At 43.5% G+C, this 22359-nt stretch overlaps 1 protein-coding gene across 3 annotated transcripts; it reads left to right on the forward strand.

Annotated features, from left to right (window-relative positions):
* The first annotated feature begins 11966 nt into the window (after positions 1–11966).
* NOL3 (nucleolar protein 3) lies at positions 11967–16997 on the forward strand. 3 transcript variants are annotated; one of them, XM_043986906.1, is made up of 4 exons: positions 11967–12071; positions 13709–14010; positions 16206–16631; positions 16782–16985. In XM_043986906.1, exons 2-3 carry the CDS (start codon positions 13710–13712, stop codon positions 16628–16630), a joined length of 726 nt encoding a protein of 241 aa, XP_043842841.1. In that variant the 5' UTR covers positions 11967–12071; position 13709; the 3' UTR covers position 16631; positions 16782–16985. The 3 variants fall into 3 exon arrangements, with proteins under 3 accessions (XP_043842841.1, XP_043842842.1, XP_043842840.1); XM_043986907.1 differs by lacking the exon at positions 11967–12071 and adding an exon at positions 12078–12230 and having other exon boundaries at positions 13709–13914; positions 16782–16997; XM_043986905.1 differs by lacking the exon at positions 11967–12071 and adding an exon at positions 12078–12230 and having other exon boundaries at positions 16782–16992.
* The last annotated feature ends 5362 nt before the right edge of the window (positions 16998–22359 follow it).

The raw sequence follows: 22359 nt of genomic DNA on the forward strand, positions 1-22359 counted from the left end.
GCTTCAGCTCTTCCAGGAATTCTAGTTGAAATTATGCCCCTGCTATTTTTTTCTTTGTGTCTTCACCTATAGATATTTTGGAGTCATTTTCTCCTGGGTATGTATCTTGAGTCTCCCTATGATCACAATAGTGTTGTTTTTGTTTTGTTTTGTTTGTGGGGCAATGGGGGTTAAGTGACTTGCCCAGGGTCACACAGCTAGTAAGTGTCAAGTGTCTGAGGTCGGATTTGAACTCAGGTACTCCTGAATTCAGGGCCAGCGCTTTAACCACTGCGCCATCTAGCTGCCCCCTAGTGTTGTTGTTTTTTATGGTGGAATTTGTGTTGTTATTGTTGTTTTTGGTGGAAGATCACTGTATTTCTTCTTGCTACTCCTCCTATATTGGCTCTATCTCCTACTCAGCTCTCTTCTTCATTCTGTTCTGAACCACTTGAATTCAGCTTGCAGACCCCCTTCCCCACAGTTGAAGGGTCCACTTTACCTACATGATCTCCTTTGATCCTTACAACAACCCTATGTGGTATTATCATCGATATAAGTATTATCACCCTCATTTTGCAGATGAAGAAACTGAAGGTAGAGAGGTTATAACAGGTAAACTCAAGTTCACACGGGTAGTGAATGGCAGAACTAGGACTCAAATTGAAGTTTCCTGAAAGATTTGAGGTGATTTCCATTACACTGAGCTATTGTTCCCACCTTTTAAGTTAGTAGAATGGCTGAGCCAGAAGACACCTTACATCTGAGGCCAGAGGCTGGCTGGCAATGACAAAGAAAAGAGTAGATATTTTGCCCCCCTCCAGTAGTTCTCTTTCTTCTCTCTTCATCTCCCAAGGTCTCTTCTGGTTCCTCATGCATCGTGGATCCTATCAAAGAAAAAAATAATAATACTATGTCTATTTTAGGCACAAGCATGCCAGAAACATTTAATTTAATTTAACATTAATCTAATATCCAAGATTTTCTAGCTTGGTGAGAGAGATGTCCAAATTGTCATGGTCCCTCATGCCCTCCAATATGAAGGTCCCCAAAACAATTTGGGTAACATTTCTAGGAATCCTTCAAGGGAGAGATCATCATATGTTAAAATGTAGTTTGAGGGGGCAGCTAGGTGGCTCAGTGGATAAAGCACCGGCCCTGGATTCAGGAGTACTTGAGTTTGGATCCGGCCTCAGACATTTGACACTTACTAGCTGTGTGACCCTGGGCAAGTCACTTAACCCCCATTGCCCCGTCAAAAAAAAATGTAGTTTGAGGTTCACATTCCAGAGTGGTTGAGTATGGAAGAAACCATCCCATTCTTCCCTGACTTTGTCCCCTTGATGAATCAAAGGGACTCCTCCTAGAGCTCAACATCTAATATCTTCTGAATAATAGAAGGTGCTTCCACTTGAATGGAATAGAGATGGGTTTTAGGGCTAATCTCTTCAGAGGATATTGTTTTGTCATGTCCTATTCTCTGTGACCCCATTTGGGGCTTTCTGGGCAAAGATACTGGAGTGGTTTGCCATTTCCTTTTCCAGCTCATTTGATAGATAGGGAAACTGAGGCAAATGGGGTAAAGTGACTTGCCCAGGGTCACACATAGGATTTGAACTCATAAAGAAATGAGTCTTTCCGATTTCCGAGCCCAGTGCTCTATCCACTGCACCACCTCACTGCCCCATTCAGAGAATATGGAAGGCCAGAAGATGAGATTCTACTTGTTCAAACTTCAGTTTCCACCCTTATTCTATTGGGTTTTGTTTTTTTTTGCAGGGCAACAGGGATTAAGTGACTTGCCCAGGGTCACACAGCTAGTAAGTGTCAAGTGTCTGAAGCCGGATTTGAACTCGGGTCTTCCTGAATCCAGGGCCGGTGCTCTATCCACTGCACCACCTAGCTGCCCCCTCTCTATTGGTTCTTAATCCATCACTCACGTTTCCATGGAAGTCTGGCAAGAATTTTTTAGACCAGAGAAATATTATTTCTTAATTTACAGAGGAACCAAAAAGAAGCTTTTAATATGCTCCCACAGTTCCCCCCTTTTGAGCTCCCCATACAATTATTTGAAGCCTAATCTGAATCGGTTAATTCTAGGATCTCAGTTTTGAACCGGCTAATGTGTAGCAAGATACATTATTCTAGTCGATTGGGTTAAATTTCCATCTTTTGCTCTAACACAACAAATGTAGCAAGAGAGTAAGAACAATTTCAGATGTCGTAAAGTAACAGGAGGCTGAGGAATTGCTTCGAATTGGGGTATAGAGGGTAAGATAGCGGATGGAGAGAAAACCCAATGTTACAACATGCCTAAGTCTCTAGGCAACCCTTTTTGATCTCCTTGGAGGACAGTAGAACAATAGGCAGAAGACTCCCAAGATCAACAAAGATCAAGATAGTTCGATTTAAAGGTAATTGGAACTATATTGTTGGTCAGCTGGTCAATAAATAGTCTAATCCCTTTAACCATAGCTATTATAGACTAGATAGGACAGCTTGGTAGTGCAGTACAGTAGATAGCTGGCCCAGAAGTCAGAAGGAGCTGAGTTCAAATCCAGCTTCAGATATTTCCTAGACACTTCCTAGCTGTGTGACCCTGGACAAGTCACTTAACCCTATTTGCCTCAGTATCCTCATTTGTCAAGTGAGCTAGAGAAGGAAATAGCAAACCATTCCAGTATCTTTGCCAAGAAAACCCCAAATGGCATCACAAAGAATTGGACTCGATGGAAAATGACAACAAGGTTACAGGCTAGATGTTTTGAATCTGTGTGCTGATTCTTCTACAATTGCTACAATTCTCATTTTGATATAGTTTGTCCAATGTCATCCTCATCACAAACCTTGCTTGTGTGTATGTATTGCATCTGGATGGTCATAAAGGTCAGAAATTCCACCGATTGCCTATTCCATGCCAAATATCTAGTATTATTTCAGGAACACTTCCTATGAATTGACTATGCCTCCCCACACATCACCATGGATTGTTTATTCCCACATGAAAATTTCCCAGGACCCCCAACTCAGGGACCAGACTCCCTTTACAGGACCATTGCACTCCTATGCCTAAGAACCTTCATGCATAACTCCATGGCCACAGGTCAGAAGGAATTCTTAACTCTTTCAACTGTCCATCTAACATTTATTAGTGAGGTCACCATCACTACCCTATATGGTCCAGAACTGATGCTTCAAGAAATTCTGGACCTCAGAGCATTTCTGCCCTATTGGGATATTTTAGCCTGTTAGACAATCTCATGGACTTTTTTTCAGTGTGTTTTTGTTTTTGTTTTTTGACGGGGCAGTAAGGGTTAAGTGACTTTTCCAAGGTCACACAGCTAGTAAGTGTCAAATGTTTGAGGCTGGATTTGAACTCAGGTCCTCCTGAATCCAGGGTTGATCTTTATCCACTGTACCACCTAGCTGCCTCATGTAGTTTTTTTAATGATAAAAGTATTTTTAAAAAAATTTTTCCAAAGATAGTTTTCAACATTTATTTTCATAAGATTTTTAGCTCCAAATTTTTCTCCCTCCCCCGCTTCTTTCTCCCCTCCCTAAGACGGAAAGCAAACTGATATAGGTTATATATGTACAATCGCATCAAACATATTTCTACATTAGTCATGTTGTGAAAGAAGAATCAGAACAAAAGGGAAAAACCTCAAAAAAGAAAGAAAAACAACAAAAGTAGAAACAGTATGATTCAATCCGCATTCAGAACCCATAGTTCTTTTTTTTCTGAATGTAGAGAACATTTTCCATCATGAGTCCTTTGGAATCATTTTGGATCATTGTACTGCTGAGAAGAGCCAAGTCTATCACAGCTGATCATCCCCAGTGCAGAAATATTGCGGAGTTCTTTCAAACCCACCCAGAGTTTATTCACTAGCTCTTATCATATGGACAATACTTTTCCTAAATATAGCAAGGGGTGGTCTCTTCCTAGGCCTTTATTGCAGACTGAAACTGCAGTGTTGGACTTATCACAAAGGTGTCTCTTTGTTACCTTTCCTAGGCAGGAAGGCGACTCGTTTGCTAGTTAGGACTCCAAGTTATGTCAATCAGATATCAGTCTTCTTAGGGCAGTGAGAGTGTTAGGAAGTCACAAGTTGTTAAAGGATCTTTAAAAAAGTTCTCAGCATTGCATTTACAATTATCTACCTTATTCTTTCCCAGTCAGAACTTCTATAACAAAATCAGTATGGTTGCATCTCCTATCTCTAGAATTAGGAACCATGACTATACCTATAATGAAATGCAGGCAATGGTATCTTTGGTGGCAACAATTTATACATTAATAATTGGAGACATTTTTCTACCAATATGTACACTTATCAAATACCTTCTTAAAGAATATATTGGTAGGGGCAGGTAGGTGGCACAGTAGATAAAACACCAGCCTCCAGATTCAGGAAGACCTGAGTTCAAATCCAGCCTCAGACACTTGACACTTACTAGCTGTGTGACCCCGGGCAAGTCACTTAACCCTCATTGCCATGCCCCGCCCCAAAAGAATACATTTGTATTAGGGCACAAAAATGTCAGTCAAATGAAGAAAGACAGAAATAGTACACTTAACCCCAATCGCCTCACTCCCCCCCAAATAGTTGCTCAGTCATGTCCAACTCCTCATCACCCCATTTGGGGTTTTCTTGGGAAAGATACTGGGGAGTGGTTTGCCATACATATGAGGAAACTGAAGCAAACAGGGTGAAGTGAATTGCCCAGGATCACACAGCTAGTAAATGTCTGAGGCTGGATTTGAACTCAGGAAGATGAGTCTTCTTGACTCTAGACTGAGCACTCTATCCACTGCACCACCTAGCTGCCCATTTATAGTGAATTATATTTAATTTAGTATTGAAGATTCTGGCTTTCAGCAGCCATTTGGTTGTTAACAACATTGTGGTTGCAAAAGTCTTTCAACAATTTCCTTCATGACTGCTTTAGAAGTAGGGTAAGCTTCAACTCATTCCAAAAACATATATACTATAATAGATATATTCCTCATGATTGTGTAGTGAGTATGATTTGTCTTTATTTTTTTTTAAAGTGAGGCAATTAGGGGCAGCTAGGTGGAGCAGTGGATAAAGCACTGGCCCTGGATTCAGGGGGACCTGAGTTCAAATCTAGCCTCAAACACTTGACACTAGCTGTGTGACCCTGGGCAAGTCACTTAACCCCAGTTGCCTCACTTTTGGTATTCTTTTTTTTTTCTTTTTGTGGGGCAATGAGGGTTAAGTGACTTGCCCAGGGTCACACAGCTAGTAAGTGTTAAGTGTCTGAGGCCGGAATTGAACTCAGGTCCTCCTGAATCCAGGGCTGGTGCTCTATCTACTACGCCACCCAGCTGCCCTGATTTATTTTTATTCTACCAGAGAAAGGACAATGACATCACCCCCTCCAGGTTCTAGGTGTACTCCTGAGGGGTTGGGGTATCTCTTTTCTAATGCCATTGCCTCAAGAATCTATTCCAGTGTGGTTCTCCCCACTGTTGGCCAACAGTGACTAGCACCCCAGTTCTATTTAACCAATTAACATCAATTAGCTTTTAACAAAGTATATGTACTTTGAAGATATAGCAGGATCAAAAGTTCATATTTTCCTTGCAGCACCTCAGCAAAACATTCTCCCTTATCCCACCTCAGTCTCTAGGGAAAGTGGGTTCAAACTTAGCAAAATTTCTACATTGTATTGATCCCATCAGGTTGTCATCCAAATGAGAACTGCTTCTTCCAGATGCATCCTCCTCTCATTTACCACAGGGCTGCATCCCCAAAGGTCACTCCTTGGTGCTTCAATGCTGAGCCACCTGCAAAACCCAGCACAGATTCCATTCCCAGACTCCCCAGATTCTCTCGACTCCCAGTTAGCACTTTCTCCTGACCTTTTGGGACTAGAAAGGTTGTAGATGCCAGATGAAATAAAAGAAAAGAACAAATTCCTGGAAGAAAGAACAGGACCCTTCTTCATGGTGCCACATGTCTACCTTAGAGGAGAGAGCAACAGTACCTATCGCTCTCTGCCTTTACAGCATCATTTTTCAATAGAAACTGAATATGTGAATTTGAAGATCTTTCCAATTCTGATTCTGCAACTGCAGCCAATCAAATATGGCTTCCACTCACCACATGGTCAGTAGACCAGACCCAGTTACAGAATCTCTATTCTTGCTCCAAAGTCTCTCCAAAGTGCTTCATTACACGTCATCACATCTCCCCCAGAGTCAGGCTCTGTCAGCTTCTTCAATGTGCAGAATTGCATGGGTGGAATTCTGGGCATGCTAGGAGGGTCTGGGCTCCTTGGCCAGTGCCCTGTTTTAGTAGCATTTAGTCATTTGAAGAAAATAAACTTGTCTGATAAACAAAAGAAAAAACCCAGCATGGATACTGCTCCTTTTGCATTGGTCTGCTTTCCCAACCTTACGCGCCTGAAGATGAAGAAGGCTCACTAATGTTGAGCTATTTGAGACAAATTTCAATCAGTTTTTTATTTTTATTTTTAAAAAATTTTTTGGTTGGGCAATGAGGGTTAAATGACTTGCCCAAGGTCACACAGCTAGTAAGTGTCAAATATTTAAGGCTGGATTTGAACTCAGGTCCTCCTGACTCCAGGGCCAATGCTCTATCCACTGAGTCACCTAGCTGCCTCTCAATCAGTTTTTTAAAACTAGCAACACCAAATGACCACCAATACTTATGTACACAGGAGCAGGGTAGGGGTCACTTTAGACAAAAACAAGCATTGTAGAAAAGCAAGGTCACAATTTTTCTGCTTGAGGGGGTGACACGAAAGGTTTCAGATATTGGCTATGGAGTCAGCCTAGATTTATTTCTGTGGCCTGTCTGTTTTCAGGAAGGCCCAGAATTGTACTTTTTTTTTTCTTTTTCAGTTAACAAGTATTTATTTTCTTTCTCTCCCACCACACCATTTATGTTTTGGTTTTGGTTTTTTGCAGGGCAATGAGGGTTAAGTGACTTGCCCAGGGTCACACAGCTAGTAAGTGTCAAGTGTCTGAGGCCGGATTTGAACTCAGGTCTTCCTGAATCCAGGGCCGGTGCTCTATCCACTGCGCCACCTAGCTGCCCCTAGTTTCCTTTTAAATGGTGTGGTGGTTGGGGGCATCCAGGTGGCACAGTGGATAGAGCACCAGTCCTGGATTCAGGAAGACCTGAGTTCAAATCCGGCCTCAGACACTTGACACTTACTAGCTGTGTGACCCTGGGCAAGTCACTTAACCCCATTTGCCTCACTAAAAAAAAAAAAAAGGAAACTAGGGACAGCCAGGTGGCACAGTGGATAGAGTACCAGTCCTGGATTCAGGAGGACCTGAGTTCAAATCTGGCCTCAGACACTTGACACTTACTAGCTGTGTGACCCTGGGCAAGTCACTTAACCCAATTGCCTCACCAAAAAAACCCAAAAAACCAACCCCCAAAAGGAAACTAAACACTAAACCTTTGTCACAAACATGAACAATCAAGCAAAAAAAATTATTACATAGTCCATGTCCAAAAATATATATTATTCTTCATCTTGAATCAGATTCTGAACAATCCCTCTAAATTGGCTTTGTGCAATCTATAAAAATGAAGGGACTAAGCAAAGGTCCTTCAGGGCTTGGATTTTTTAATTTAACTCTTACAGTCTCCTTGGGATCAATTCTACATCCATTCAGAAAGAAGCCTTCTCTGAGCTTCACATACTGGGATATCCCACAGCATTGAGGAGGGGTCTCTAGGCAATTACCTGGGGTTAAACTGGATCCTATGACAAACATTAGTTGATATAAGTTTAACAGTTTAAAAGGTGAGATAGAGTTTATTCGAATAGTCGATGGCACTGTGGTTTGGATTTCTACTGAACAGTCACCAAATTTATCATTGAAAAAAGACCAAGGTCTCCTACTGTATTTGGGTCTATTGCCAGTCTTCTTGACCCTTGTCTTGCCACTGGACTCTGATGACTCTGGAGGAGAGAGTGAGGCTGATAACTCTGCACAGCCCTGCCTCACTTAAATTCAATTTACTTGGGGGCCTCTAGGTGGCGCAGTGGATAAAGCACCAACCCTGGATTCAGGAGGACCTGAGTTCAAATTTAGCCTCAGACACTTGGCACTTACTAGCTGTGTGACCCTGGGCAAGTCACTTAACCCTCATTGCCCCACCCCACCCCCAATTCAATTTACTTGAAAGTCAAGATATCACCCTCCTGATGTCGTTGGTCCTCTTCAAGAAGGAAGGATGAACAACACCAGTTTGTTGTTATTCAGTCATTTTCTGCCATGTCTGACTCTTCATGACTCCATTTGGGGTTTTCTTGGCAGAGATACAGGAATGGCTTACCATTTCCTTATCCAGCTCATTTGACATATGAGGAAACTGAGGTAAATAGGGTTAAGTGCCTTGCCCAGGGTCACATACCTAGGAAGTGTCTGAAGCCAAATTTGAACTCAGGAGGATGTTTTCCTGACTCCAGACCCAGCCTCTATCAACTGTGCCACCTAGCTGCCCTGAAATACAGTAGAGGCAATCTATTTCACATTTTTATTACATTGTAAATATTCCTAATTATTTACAACTTTACTGTTTTCAAATTATGTTCTCAAATAGGATTGCCAGCTTTCCAATGTCTGCTGTACCATTTACTAAACTCGAATTAATACTCTGACAAACAGGGAGTGTATATCTCTATGTCTATATCTATGTCTATGTCTGTCTATGTGTCTGTCTGTCTACCTACCTATCTACCTATCATCTATTAGCTATCTATCTATCATATGTTTTTATATATATATATATTTCCCCCCCCCCCCGCGGGGCAGTGAGGGTTAAGTGACTTGCCCAGAGTCACATAGCTAGTAAGTGTCAAGTGTCTGAGGCCGGATTTGAACTCAGGTCCTCCTGAATCCAGGGCCGGTGCTTTATCCACTGCACCACCTAGCTGCCCCCTATATATATATATATATATATATATATATATATATATATATATATATATATATATATATATTAACATTCAGCACAGTCATTAAAAGAAAGAACACTGTCTTCAAGACAATTGTCTCTACTGAGCAACAGCTCTAATTCATAAATCAGTCACAGAATTAAGATTGAAGAGATTCCAACCTCCTAATGTTACAAATCCGTCACACAAGGTTACTTTACAAAAATAAAAGTGTCCTTCTATAGACCAAATTCCAAAATTATAATGCAAGAAATGTATAAACGTGGCACTAACACAAAGCAATCTTGTGAACACGCCAACGAAACCTGTTGCCAATCTAACAACATTAACCCAGTTGAATGCATGTCCAAATCAGCTACATGAAAAATTATTCCATTCATCTGCCAGTTTGGGCATTCCAAAGTTGGTTGCATACAAAAGCCAGTAGAGAGGCATTATCTCTTGTGATCTTCTAGCTGCAAAGGCTTGTTACCCTCAATTACTATCCAGAACATAGATCAACTGGGCCATGAATAATAATTGTCCCTGATTAATTTCTCAAACGTGATGTAAATACCAATTTTAAATTGCTCAATTTTCCACCTTGCTACAGGATTTCTGCTACTTTCCCAAATTCACAATAATATTAAGTTCTTCTGACACTAAGCTTGGAAATCATGAGAAATCTCTTAACTTCATCTCCCCTTAGAGGAAAGAAATATTTTTCCAAGGCGTTAGTTCATAGTTCTGCAGGCACAGTAAACTTCCTGGCTAGCTTGCTATTCTCTCCTTATCTTAACAAGGTCTAAATACTTACTGTTACTCTTAAATAAAGAAATATTTATTTTTACTCAAGTTGCCACTATCTACACTCCTGGGCTTTTCTTTTTCTGCCTTTTTAAAAGTTCCCTTTGCTGGAAATTCTGATAATTGGTGAAAATGAAGATCTCGAATTGGTGTCTGCTTGAGTGAAAAGTCACTGGTTCTATTTTTCCTGTTGCTTGGGAATCCTCAATTAAAGCCATCCATCTGAGCTCCGGATGAGTTGGTTTCACTGTCTGGAGGGTTGCGTTTTCGGCTGACTAGAGCATCTTCATATGTTTCTTACTATGTTTTAATTGAGCTTCAAGTCTACCCCCATGCCAATGTAAACTAGCTTTAATTTCCTTTTGAAATTCTCCTTTTTTTCATCTACTCACTGAAGAACCTTGACTGATCTTTGCAAACAATATAATTGTTTTCTCTTTTTATTGACTCAGCATTTCAATTAATTTCTTTTTTGGGGGGGGCTTGGGGTTAAGTGACTTGCTCAGGGTCACACAACTAGTAAGTGTCAAGTGTCTGAGGCCGGATTTGAACTCAGGTACTCCTGAATCCAGGGCCGATGCTTTATCCATTGCACCACCTAGCTGCCCCCAATTAATTTCTAATATTCTTCATTTCTTACCCTTATACTTCTCTGCTTCCAACTCAAGTTTCAAATGTTGCTTTCAGGTCTAGTTTCCTTTTTTTCCTCCATTGTAATAGACACTCTTGCAAATCAGCATAATTTTCTAATGAAATCCATCTAATCACTTTGCTATTAGGTGACAGGAGGAAAAACTTTTAGATTGACAGGCACTGCTGTCAATCTGCTCTTTGCCTCACAAAACATTTCTGTTCTTATTTCATACCTTGTAGTTGTTGAGTTGTCCGACTCTTTGTGACCCCATTTGGGGTTTTCTTGGCAAAGATACTGAGGCAGTTTGCCATTTCTTTCTCCAGTTCATTTGACAGATGGGGAAACTTAGGAAAACCGAGTTAAGTGACTTGCCCAGGGTCACACAGCTAGTAAATAAATGTCTGAGGCAAGATTTGAACTCATGAGGATGTCTTCCTGATTCTAAGTCTACCGTTCTATCCACTGCATCACCTAGCTGCCCAAGCGACTTTGTGAATATAAGCAATATAAAGGATAAATTGGAAGTCATCTCATAAGGAAGGCATTATCAGCTGGGCCTGGGATAGGCCTCCTGCAGAAGATGGAATTCAAATTGAGTATTAAAGGAAGCCAGAGAAACCAAGAGATGGAAGTGAAAAGGGAGGGCATGCCGGCAGGGAGACACAGATAGTATAAAGGCAAGGAGGTGGGAGATGGGGTGTTGTGTGCAAGGAACACCCAGAAGTCTGGCCAAGCAGGGCATAACTTCCTTTCATTCTTGTAGCCATAAGAAGATCCTGATGGTGATCATCTTTTCCGAGAAGAAATCTCTTGGCAGACATGGCTGGGAAACCTCTACTAGCATAGTGGGACTGAGTTGAGACCTTCCTGCCCTCCCCCATCCCCTCTAGTGAACACCCAGTTTCAGTACAGATGTAACTTGACTAGTCAATCAGGAGTTCCTGATCACCTCCACCTGCTGCATCATTGTCTTTCAGAGTGGAATACAATCCCCCGGTTTGCGCAGGGTGGGATGAAAGGCCCTTAGAGGGGTATGGAGCAAGAACACTTGAGATGAGGAAACTGAGGCTCAGGGAAGTTAATTAACCTGGCCCAGTGCCACCCAGTTAAGAAGAGTGTAGTCTGTATCCCTGACTCTGATACACACTTGGCCATATTATTTGTCAGCTATCTCATCACCAAAAAATTGGCTGGACATAGCAGTTCATAAAGGCCATCTCTGAGATGTGGAGGTTGGGAGAGAATACTCACAGCCAATGAAATGTGAGTATTTTGGTTTTCTCCTTCCTTCCCAGCCTGAAGCACGGCCCTCCCCTCCCCCCCCCCCGCCACGATCCCCCCCTCCCAATCCCCCCCCATGCTCCCCTCTCTCAATCCCCCCACACTACCCCAGTGAGTGACAATGAAGACTGCATTTTTGATAAGGTTGACAAAGAGATTTCTGTAAACCCAGCCCTGTTAGATATGCGTTCTCTGTCATTGTCCAGGAGAGATTGGGAGCAGACCTATTTCGGTTCCCAGCAGCCCTGGGCCCAATGCCAGTGCCTGGGCAGCAGCCAGTCCCTCCCTCCCCACAGGGCAGCTGCAGAAACCCCTCCCTCTCCCAGGTCTCCCTAGACACCCTCTCCCGTTCCTCCTCCATCTCCTCCATTTCAGACTTTCTGCAAGTCATTTCTCTTCTGAGCCAGAGGCACCAACCCGGGTGAGTGAGCTGTGAGACACTCTCCCTTTCCTTCTCTCCTTTCCTCGGAGCAAGGCCCACTCGGCCATGAGGGAAGCTGGGACTGGAGGCGTGGGTTTCTTAGATACTGATGGCTGAGTGGGGAGTCATCCTTTCTATATCAACTGAGGAGAAACTGAGGTACAAGCCAGGCAAAGACCCATTGTCTTTTAGATTAGGATTTTAGTTGGAAACTGGAAATTTTGGTCCCTGGGCCAAATTTAGGGTTTCTTTTTTTTTTTTTTGAGGGGAGGAGTTAGGACAGATCTGGTAAGAAGACTTGGACCTTGGGAAATAAGGCCTTAGAGGGGTGAGAGACCTTAGGATACCTCTGCTGGGAAGGCTTGGGAGGAACAAGGCAAGGCTAGGGGAGGACCACCCAAATGCCAAAGGACCTTGGTAGGTGACCCTACCTATGGCCAGACTTTACTGTTAGATCCTGGCTATCTCCCATGAATTATCCGGGTATCTCCCCTCCTATTGGTCCTCAGACCTAGCATTCCGGCATAGGGTGCAAGCCTCTGTGACTGGATGAGTCATGTCCGTAGAAGGGATGGGCTGTCCTCCTCCCAGAGCCCAGCCCTCCTGCCCAGAGAACATGTAACCAGTAACCTCCAAACCTTTAGCCCTTAAAGGAGCCCCATAGTGGTGGTGGTGACATCAAGGGACTATAAGACAGGGGTCAGAGGAGGGAAGGCTGATGGAGGACCATGAGACCTGGGAAGAAGTGGATCAAAAGACTGCTAGAGAGAAGTGGGGCATATACAGGACACACACAGAGCAGATGGAAGGGGAAGGCTCTGACTATTGGGAGGGACAGGAAATCCTACCTCCTGTATAAGGTAGAGTTCAACAGGTGATGAATTTCTTTTTTTTTTTCCTTTTTCTTTTTTTGGTAAGGTAATTGGAGTTAAGTGACTTGCCTAGGGTCACACAGCTAGTAAGTGTCAAGTGTCTGAGGCCAGATTTGAACTTAGGTCCTCCTGAATCCAGGACCAGTGCTTTATGCACTGCACCACCTAGCTACTCCCTCAGTTTCCTCATTTGTAAGATGGGGATTTCGGGCCACATGTCACACCTGTCCCTAAATCCCAGCTCATTCAAAAGTCCACAATCCTATGAGACCTGGAGACATTGTTGGTTAACCCCATCTGAGATGAATTAAAGGAAACAGGATTTGCCTAGAAAATCAAGAACTGGGGAGGAAGTCACATTTCCTAGGGTGTGGGAAAAGCTAATGGCAGGAGAAAGAATCGGAAAGATGCTTTGGGTCAGGGACTATGTAGTCTTTGCTCTTTCTTTGTAGGGAATATTGAGTAGAGGGAGGGTATGGTTGCCAAGTGGGGAGATAATAATATTCACAAATCACATAAATGTTGTTCTTTAAGGTGAAAAAACCCACAAAAATACATTTTATTCTATTTGATCCTCACGGTAAGTCTGAGATAAGTAGAGAAGATATTAACACCCCCATTTTACAGAGGAGGAAACTGAGACTCAGGAAGTAGCAGGTTATATACAGGAATGAAAGGTTGTGTGAGTATGGAGGACTAAATGTTCAGGGGGCTAGGATGTGGACAAATCATCCCAGACATCCCTGTACACTCCTCTTCACTCAGGATGGGCAACGTCCAGCAAAGACCTTCAGAGCTGATCAATCGAGAGCGGAAACGCCTGGTGGAGGGCCTCAAAAATGATTCAGGCATCCTGCTAGATGGGCTTATGGCTCGAGGCATCATCACAATGAGTGAATATGAGTTCCTGGATGCCATGGATGACCCCGAGCGCATGGTGCGCCGGTTACTTCTGATAATACAGAAGAAGGGTGAGTTTGCTTGCCAGGAGCTACTGAACTGCGTGACTGAGATCCACCCTCAGTACTCCAGAGACCCTTATTGGAACTGGAAGCTCACACCAGAGGGTAAGCAGTGTCTCAAGTGAGCACAGAAGGCAAGAGGGTAGAAGGAAGAAAAAGGAAGTGAGTTGGAAGAGGTGAGAGGGGGAGAAAGAGAGAAGGTCCTGTCCTCCAATAGACCTTAAGTATGGCAGCCAGGGAACACAGAGTTATGGTAGGGAGGAAGATCAGAGGAAACAATACCAACTCCCTCCTCCCCATACCATGAGCCAGGCTTGCAGACAAGGTTGGCAGTTACCAGCCCACAGGCAGCCCAACCCGACCCGACCCCTGATGGCTTAAAGCAGGGGATGTCATAGGCTTGTATCTTCCACACAGGAGGCTCTTGCATCACTTCATGGTTTCCCCTGCCTAACTGCCCAAGGAACAAGACCGGTGGTTGGGAAGTCCATTCCTCCAGTATCTTTTTGTTCTTTTTAGCCTCCCTCACAGTAAAGCAAGGGTCTTCTTAATCAGACCTTTTCACAGTCTGGTGAAGCCTGTGGACCCCTTTTTCAGAATGTTTATTATCTACATTCATAATTCAAGGAAGCACTAAATTTCAGTTAGAGATCAGAGAAAACAATGTCTTGGAAGGAAATTATTTTAATGTTGTTCTGCTTCTCAGGATCATTGGTATTTATGTTCCCTCTTTGTGGAAAAACTCCTTTCAGAGTAGAAGTCCCCCACTGAAGGAGTTGCAGATCACACAAAGATCTGAAGATCAGATACGGTATCCACCATCCAACATTTATTCATTCAACAAACACAAGGAGAGATTTTCAGCTGAGTGCCTACTAGGTTTTGGGCTCTGGAGGACAAACGAAGGAACGGAGACCTGACTATCAAGGTCCTTATATTCTAACAGAGAAGGAAGACAAAAATACAAATAAAACATTGTCCCATATTGGAGCCAGAAGACGTGGATTCAAATGCTGGCTCCGACGACTTCCTCATTGGCTGACATCTCTGGACCTCAGTTTCCTCATTTGTTTTTTTGTTTGTTTTGTTCGTTTTTTGTTTTTCCTTTTTTTCCTTTTTTTTGGCAGAGCAACGAAGGTTAAGTGACTTGCCCAGGGTCACACAGCTTGTAAGTGTCAAGTGTCTGAATCCAGATTTGAACTCAGGTCCTCCTGAATCCAGAGCCAGTGCTTTTTATCCACCGTACCACCTAGTTGCTCCCTCAGTTTCCTCATTTGTAAGATGGGGATTTCGGACCAGATGTCACGCCTGTCCCTAAATCCCAGCTCATTCAAAAGTCCACAATCCTATGAGACCTGGATTTGAGTGAACCCATGAATTTGCCTTAAGCAAACTCCTTCTCTTCTCTGACCTTCTCTGTAAAATGAAGTGGCTTTCCAGCCCTGACATCTTTGTTCTATGTTTTTTACATTTCATGTCTTAAGGCCCTTTCCTCCTTTCATACCCTAGATGCTCGAACCCTTTCCACCTCTGGCATTGTGTCCTGTTTTCTGACATTTAATGCCTGAAGGTCCCTTTCAACTCTAACATTCTAGTTTCCAAAGAAACTTTTAGCTTTTGAATTCTATGACAAAAAAATAGCTCACATTTCTATAGAGCTTTTTTTTTTTTTTTTTTTTTGCAGGGCAATGAGGGTTAAGTGACTTGCCCAGGGTCACACAGCTAGTAAGTATCAAATGTCTGAGGCTGGATTTGAACTCAGGTACTCCTGAATCCAGGGCCAGTGCTTTATCCACTGAACCACCTAGCTGCCCCCTCTACAGAGCTTTAAGGCTTGTGAAGTGTTTTACAAATATTATCTCGGTTGATCCTCCCGACAACCCTATGAGGTAGGTGCTATTATTACTCCCATTCTACAGAGAAGCAAACTGAGGCTGAGAGGTTAAGTGCCCAGTGTCACACAGCTGGTAAATTTCTGAGACAGGATTTGTACTCAAGTCTTCATGATCCCAGGCCTGGTACTGTGTCCATTGATCTAAGGTCTCTTCTAGATGGACCATGATATTTTGAGTCAAGGAAATGTGCATTTTCTTCTGTCCTCCTCAACAGAGAGGAAGGAGGTCATGAGAGAAGGGGGTAGGACTAGGTTTTCCATAGCAGGCAAGACCAAAGAAGGGAAAGGGAGGGGGAAAGAGGAGGAAGGGGTACAACTGGAGAGAGATTCCTGCATGGGAAGGGAACTGATAGAGTAGAATTCCATCACCTCCCTTTTCTCTTCTTCCATCACCTTCTCTGTCCAGGTTATGGCTACTATGGCCATAGAAGTCATGACTCATGCTGTGCGAATGACGAGAGGAAGGCTTCATCTGGGGGTGTGCACCCTGGGCTTCCTAACACTGAAGACAAGGATGAGACTGGTGGTGCAGAGGGACCGAAGGACTCAGAAGCAGCAGAGTTGGACACTCTTGAGGACCAAGATTCCTCAAAGGATCCACAAACTCCAGAAAACAATGAGTCGATAAATGAAGTTCTAGAAGAGCAAGAGCCACAAATCCCAGAAAACGATGAGTCGATAAATGAAGTTCTAGAAGAGCAAGAGCCACAAATCCCAGAAAACGATGAGTCGATAAATGAAGTTCTAGAAGAGCAAGAGCCACAAACCCCAGAAAACGATTACTTTCCAGAGTGTTATGAGGAGCCAGAAGTACTAGAAGATGATGAATAAGGTGCTGCAGCAGAGCAGGGGAGGTCCAAAGTGGGAATGGAAAAGGGGGGAGAGGAGAGGACGAAGGCGGGGGGTGTGTGTATAAGATTGTTCCTGCTCCAACTCTGGAGCCTCTTTTCCCTCAACTTATTTCTTATCTTGTCTCCTCTAGATTTCTGATGAAGCCAACTGAAATGACCACTACCCCATCCTACCTGCCATACGAGTGAGTGAGGTCATCACTGGGCTAGGAGAGTGCTCAGGCTAAGACTTGGGGCTTGGAGTTATTCCTGCTTTGTTTGAATAAACTCTTAATACAGGGTCCAGAGTAGTACTGGATTGATAATATTATTAATGATAAAAATCATAACTTCCATTTCCATAGACTCCTTATAGTAGTCCCATGAAGTTTAGAGTTGGAAGTATCGCTAGCCCCATTTTACAGATGAAGAAACTACCAACCCTTTGGAATGGAAGCTAGAGAGGGGGAAGGCTGAGGTGGACCCCCAGTGGAGGAGGCTGGAGCAGCATCTTGCCACTTGCCTGGTATTGTTTGAGCCCCCTTGTTGTTGTATGTCCTTCATTTTCATTTATTTATTTTTTTTTTGGTGAGGCAATTGGGGTTAAGTACTTGCCCAGGGTCACACAGCTAGTAGGTGTTAAGTGTCTGAGGCTGGATTTGAACTCAGGTCCTCCTGATTCCAGGGTTGGTGCTCTATCCACTGTGCCACCTAGTTGCCCCCTGTCCTTCATTTTCTTTTTTTTCTTTTTTTTTTTGTTTGTTTTTTGGTGAGGCAATTGGGGTTAAGTGACTTGCCCAAGGTCACACAGCTAGTAAGTGTTAAGTGTCTGAGGCTGGATTTGAACTTAGGTACTCCTGAATCCAAGGCCGGTGCTCTATCCACTGTGCCACCTAGCTGCCCCCTGTCCTTCATTTTCAAAGAGGACCGATGACATCACAGGTGATGTCTTTTTTTTTGGGGGGGGGCTGGGCAATGAGGGTTAAGTGATTTGCCCAGGGTCACACAGCTAGTAAGTGTCAAGTGTCTGATACTGGATTTGAACTCAGGTCCTCCTGAATCCAGGGCCAGCACCTTATCTACTGTACCACCTAGCTGCCCCCGACAGGTGATGTCTTGACTTGTGCAGTGAATTGAATTTAAGTGAGGTAGAGTTGAACAAAGCTGTCAGCCTCACTCTTTTCCCCTGTCCAATGGCAAGACAAAAGTCAAGTTTGTGCATCCAAACTCTAAAGATAGGACTCTATCTTTCCACCTCTTTTTCAGGGAACAATCCTCAAATTAGCATTATTATGACTACTTGGAAGGAACATAAAAGTACTGCCCTTTGGGTCAACTCCCAATTATTATGACTGGGTAATTCAGAGCTTACTTCTCTGGCTAATACTCATTGATATGTGTTGTATAACCCCTCCCCCCTCGTAGAATGTAAGGTCCTTGAGGGCAGGGCTTCCTTTTGTATTTGTATCCCCAGAGAAGGCTTTTTTTTCTTTGGCAGGGCAATGAGAGTTAAGTGACTTGCCCAGGCTCACACAGCTAGTAAGTGTCAAGTGTCTGAATCCGGATTTGAACTCAGGTCCTCCTGAATCCAGGGCCAGTGCTTTATCCACTGTGCCACCTAGTTGCCCTAAGAAGGCTTTTATACATGTTGATTGATGGTGTAATAGCCTTGCTCTAAGGAGCAAAGTCATAATTGGGATGGGGCTGGTGGGGGCTGAACAAAGTATATATGAAGGCAGAAAAACCTTCCTAGGAGCATCACCTGACTGCCCCTTTCTGAAATTCAATTTCCTCCTCTGAAAAGTGAAGGGGGTTGCACTAGATGATCAATCAATCAACAAGTATGTATTAAATGCCCATGTGCCAGACACTATGATAGGTGGTGAGGATAGAAATATAAAAATGAGACAGCCTCTGCCCTAAGGATGCTTCCATTCTTCTTGGGAAGGGGTATGTTCATGGAAAGGGGAATATATTGTATAGACAAAACTTAAACTGAGAATCAGCAAAGGCTTCTTCTAGGAGGCAACAATTGAGCTGAATCTTGAAAAGGTGCTAGAGATTTTGAAAGAAAGAGGTAAGGAGGGAGAACATTCCAGGCATGGAGGATAATGGCAGAAAGACTGATCTAGCTGGTCCTTTTAGCTCCAGATCCTCTGTCTTAGAAATATTTCCTTCCTGTCCCCTCAAACTATGTTTACTCAGCACCTGGGAGAGCTCTGTCAGGAGCCAAGGGTAAAAGACAAAACCTCTCAGTATTGCTCTAATAATAGTTCTCATTTCTGTATTTTCATGCATATTATCTCATGTTGAGGTGATCATTCCATGGGAAGTGAGGATTTAGTCACTATCACTAAAGGTAGGTAGAAGAATTTTGCCCCATTTTTCTGGCTAGATGGTTAGAAAGTTGTCCTATCCATAGCAAAGGCACTCCACCCCACTGTGGTCATTTATATTGGCCCAAGTTCTCCGAAGGTTTGGCCCAGGGTTTTAAAAATGTGTAAGGATGAGTCACATTTGTGTTCAGCCATTTTTCATTTGTGTCTGACTCTTCATTTGGGGTTTTCCTGGAAGAGATACTGGAGTGGTTTACCACTCTGGCTCATTGGACAGATGAGGAAACTGAGGCAAACAGGGTAAAGTGACTTGCCCAGGAACACAGAGCTAGTAAGTGTCTGAGGCCGGATTTGAACTCTGGAAAAGGAACCTTCCTGATTCCAGGCCCAGCACTCTATCCACTGTGCCACTTAGCTGCCTTTGTACTGTGTAATAGGGTCAAATTGGCCTACTGAGACCCATCTGTGGAGCTTGTTTAGATTTGCCATTCCTGGTTCTGGTTTTCCCACATGGGAGTTTGGGGGAGTGTTTCCAGCCATGTATGAGTCAGGAGTAAAGTTCACTTCCTAGTGTCACATTGAGATGAGAGTCTTCTTATTTGCTGTGGGTCCAGAAGAACTGATGACTCAGTGGGTGTAAAAGGAAGCAGCCATCCCCTCAGCCTTTCTTTCCAGCTGCAAATCATGTCAGGACTGTTTCAAGGTTTCTCCTAAGATGAGCAGGGTGGAGAGGAAAGAAATAGGTTGCTCCAACTCCTATACCAACTTCCATGTGGCCACAAACACGCAACATCTAAAACATGTCCTTTCCAGGCAAGTCTCAACCTCTTTTGTGTTTGTTCTTTCCTGATCTTAGATCAACAAGTGCCTCTCCAGAGATGAACTTAGTTAGGCCTGGAGTCCCAGAGTTGCAGAGGTCATACATCCCATTCTGTTGGATCTAAATGTTTGCAAGGGAGGCATCCCCAATGTGGTAAAAAGTTTTTAACAGTCGGTTAGTGAATACAGAAAGACGCCAGTTTTTTTAAGGACCACCCTTTTGGGGAGGAGACCGACGGCTGTGCATGGGCTATGCACGCCAGTCGGGCTGCTAAGCACTCCACTTTCTGGGGTGCGAACTTAAAAGGCAAGGAGAGAATGGAAGTGGGATCTCTTTTCGGCTCTCCTTGTTCGCTGGTTGCGCTGCGCACACAGAGGCTGACTGAGGTTCGACTCGGCCCAGCTCGCCATAACAGCACGTGCTTGACTCGGCTCTCCCCTCCAAAGGTGGCCTTGGGTTTTTGGTGAGTTTTATATGGAATATAGACTAAACTTAGACTTAAGACTATTTGTTTTGTATTTCTACTTTCCTATCTCTCTAATCAACATCACCTTGTAATTTCCAAACAATAAAAGCTCTAACTAGAGATCAGAAGCTTCTTCCATTTACTAGTCTGGGAGATAAATAAGGGAAACAGTTAAAAAGGGAGGTTAATGCTCTAGTATCCAATTTTAAATCTCACACCAGGAAAGATTTCTGCACTCTTAGAGAAGTTGTCCACTGAAAAGAGAGTTGGCTCATGCCTGGCCATTTTACCAGCAAACATGTGCTGAGTTTATTTGGAAAGTAGAGAGACAATGTGAAATGTGAAATGTGCCTATTAGCAGTCTTGCAAACTACTTTATGTTAGGATGAGATTTCAAATTCTTCTTCTTCTTCTTCTTCTTCTTCTTCTTCTTCTTCTTCTTCTTCTTCTTCTTCTTTTGGTGAGGCAATTGGGGTTAAGTGACTTGCCCAGGGTCACACAGCTAGTAAGTGTCAAGTGTTTGAAGTCGAATTTGAACTCAGGTCCTCCTGAATCCAGGGTCAGTGCTTTATCCACTGTGCCACCTAGCTGCCCCCTAGGATGAGATTTCAGATTCTCACATTATAATGGTAGTTATAGGTTAAGTTGCTGAATACTATTTCAAATCATTCTGTTAATGCAAGATATGCATATTCTATGTGAACTATTTTGTGTGTATAGGAATAAATTACCCATCACATTCTTTTTTTAAAATTTTGTTTTTTAATTTTTTTGGTGAGGCAATTGGAGTTAAGTGACTTGCCCAGGCAATTGGAGTTAAGTGTCAAGTGTCTGAGGCCGGATTTGAACTCAGGTACTCCTGACTCCAGGGCCAGTGCTCTATCCACTGCACCACCTAGCTGCCCCAACACCCATCACATTCTTGATTCAGATTATACACTATCTATTTTTCTCTCCATTTTTGGGGAAACTCTGGAAATGAGCTCTAACCTAAGCTATGAGTAAATTTATTCCTGGGGCATCAAGACATGATGAGTTTGAGAAAGGAAAAGGAACCACTCTTATTAAAGGCCAGGTTCCCCCCATCCCCCAAGAATGAACCCAGTCTGATATTATGGAGCCAGGGCTCGAGAGTAGAGGGATCTCTTTAATGGAAAAGGGAGGAGCAGAGCACCCCATTTCTCACGGGCTCAGTCGTGGTTTCTCAAGGTTGGAATTCTATTTTCTGAGAACAACGTGCCATAGAGTGCTCAGCCAGTAAGAGGTAGAATGACCAAGGCTTCAGTCCAGTTGCCAACAATGGGGGGAGGCACACATCTTCATCCCCAGTAGAATACAATCTCCATCAGGTCTTGGGTTCCACGAAGGCAGATCGTCCCAGACATGCCACCCAGCCTGGTGGCCCACATAGGCGGGACTGGTGGGAGCTGCTCAGGATCAATGTGTGTGTGTGTGTGGGGGGGGGTTGGGATAGGAATCCAAGGCAGCACCCACCAGTAGCCATTCTGCCTCTTCCCTCACAATAAAGCTCATCCTCTTCCCTCACAATTAAGCTCATCCTCTGCCCTCCCTTTCACTGTATCCTCTGAAAGTTTCCTTTACTGTTTTTTTTTTGGGGGGGGCAATGAGGGTTAAGTGACTTGCCCAGGGTCACACAGCTAGTTAAGTGGCAAGTGTCTGAGGCCAGATTTGAACTCAGGTCCTCCTGAATCCAGGGCTGGTGCTTTAGCCACTGTGCCACCTAGCTACCCTCAGTTTCTTTTACTGTTAAAATCTCCACCCTAGATCTCTCCCTCTCACCTTCTCTCCATCATCCAGTGCTTTTCTGAAACCTAGAAGATTCTTGATGACACCACATTTCTTACCAGGAGCTTGCAGCTCCTTCTTTCACACTCCAGGAGAAGAAATGGGTATATCCTTATTTCCCCACTGCCTCTTTCAATATCTTTCTGTCCTCATCAATGGGCAACTACCTTATCCTTTAATGTGTAGCCATCCCATCCAGTTCCTTGTAAATGGCATCCATGAGGCCCTAAGTCACACTTCTTCCTCCCTAATAAGTTTAGTCCCTGTCTTAAAATCTTCTCCACCTTTACCCTACTTCTCCC

This window comes from Dromiciops gliroides, chromosome 2, assembly GCF_019393635.1.
Source record: "Dromiciops gliroides isolate mDroGli1 chromosome 2, mDroGli1.pri, whole genome shotgun sequence".
NCBI classification, from domain to species: Eukaryota; Metazoa; Chordata; class Mammalia; order Microbiotheria; family Microbiotheriidae; genus Dromiciops; species Dromiciops gliroides.

Bases quoted from the DNA above. Each gene is read 5' to 3' on its own strand.
- NOL3 (XM_043986905.1), top strand. From the start codon at position 12,181: ATGGCTGAGTGGGGAGTCATCCTTTCTATATCAACTGAGGAGAAACTG. The intron at 12,231-13,708 runs GTACAAGCCAGG...CTCTTCACTCAG, and splicing joins TCAACTGAGGAGAAACTGAG to GATGGGCAACGTCCAGCAAA. The intron at 14,011-16,205 runs GTAAGCAGTGTC...TTCTCTGTCCAG, and splicing joins CTGGAAGCTCACACCAGAGG to GTTATGGCTACTATGGCCAT.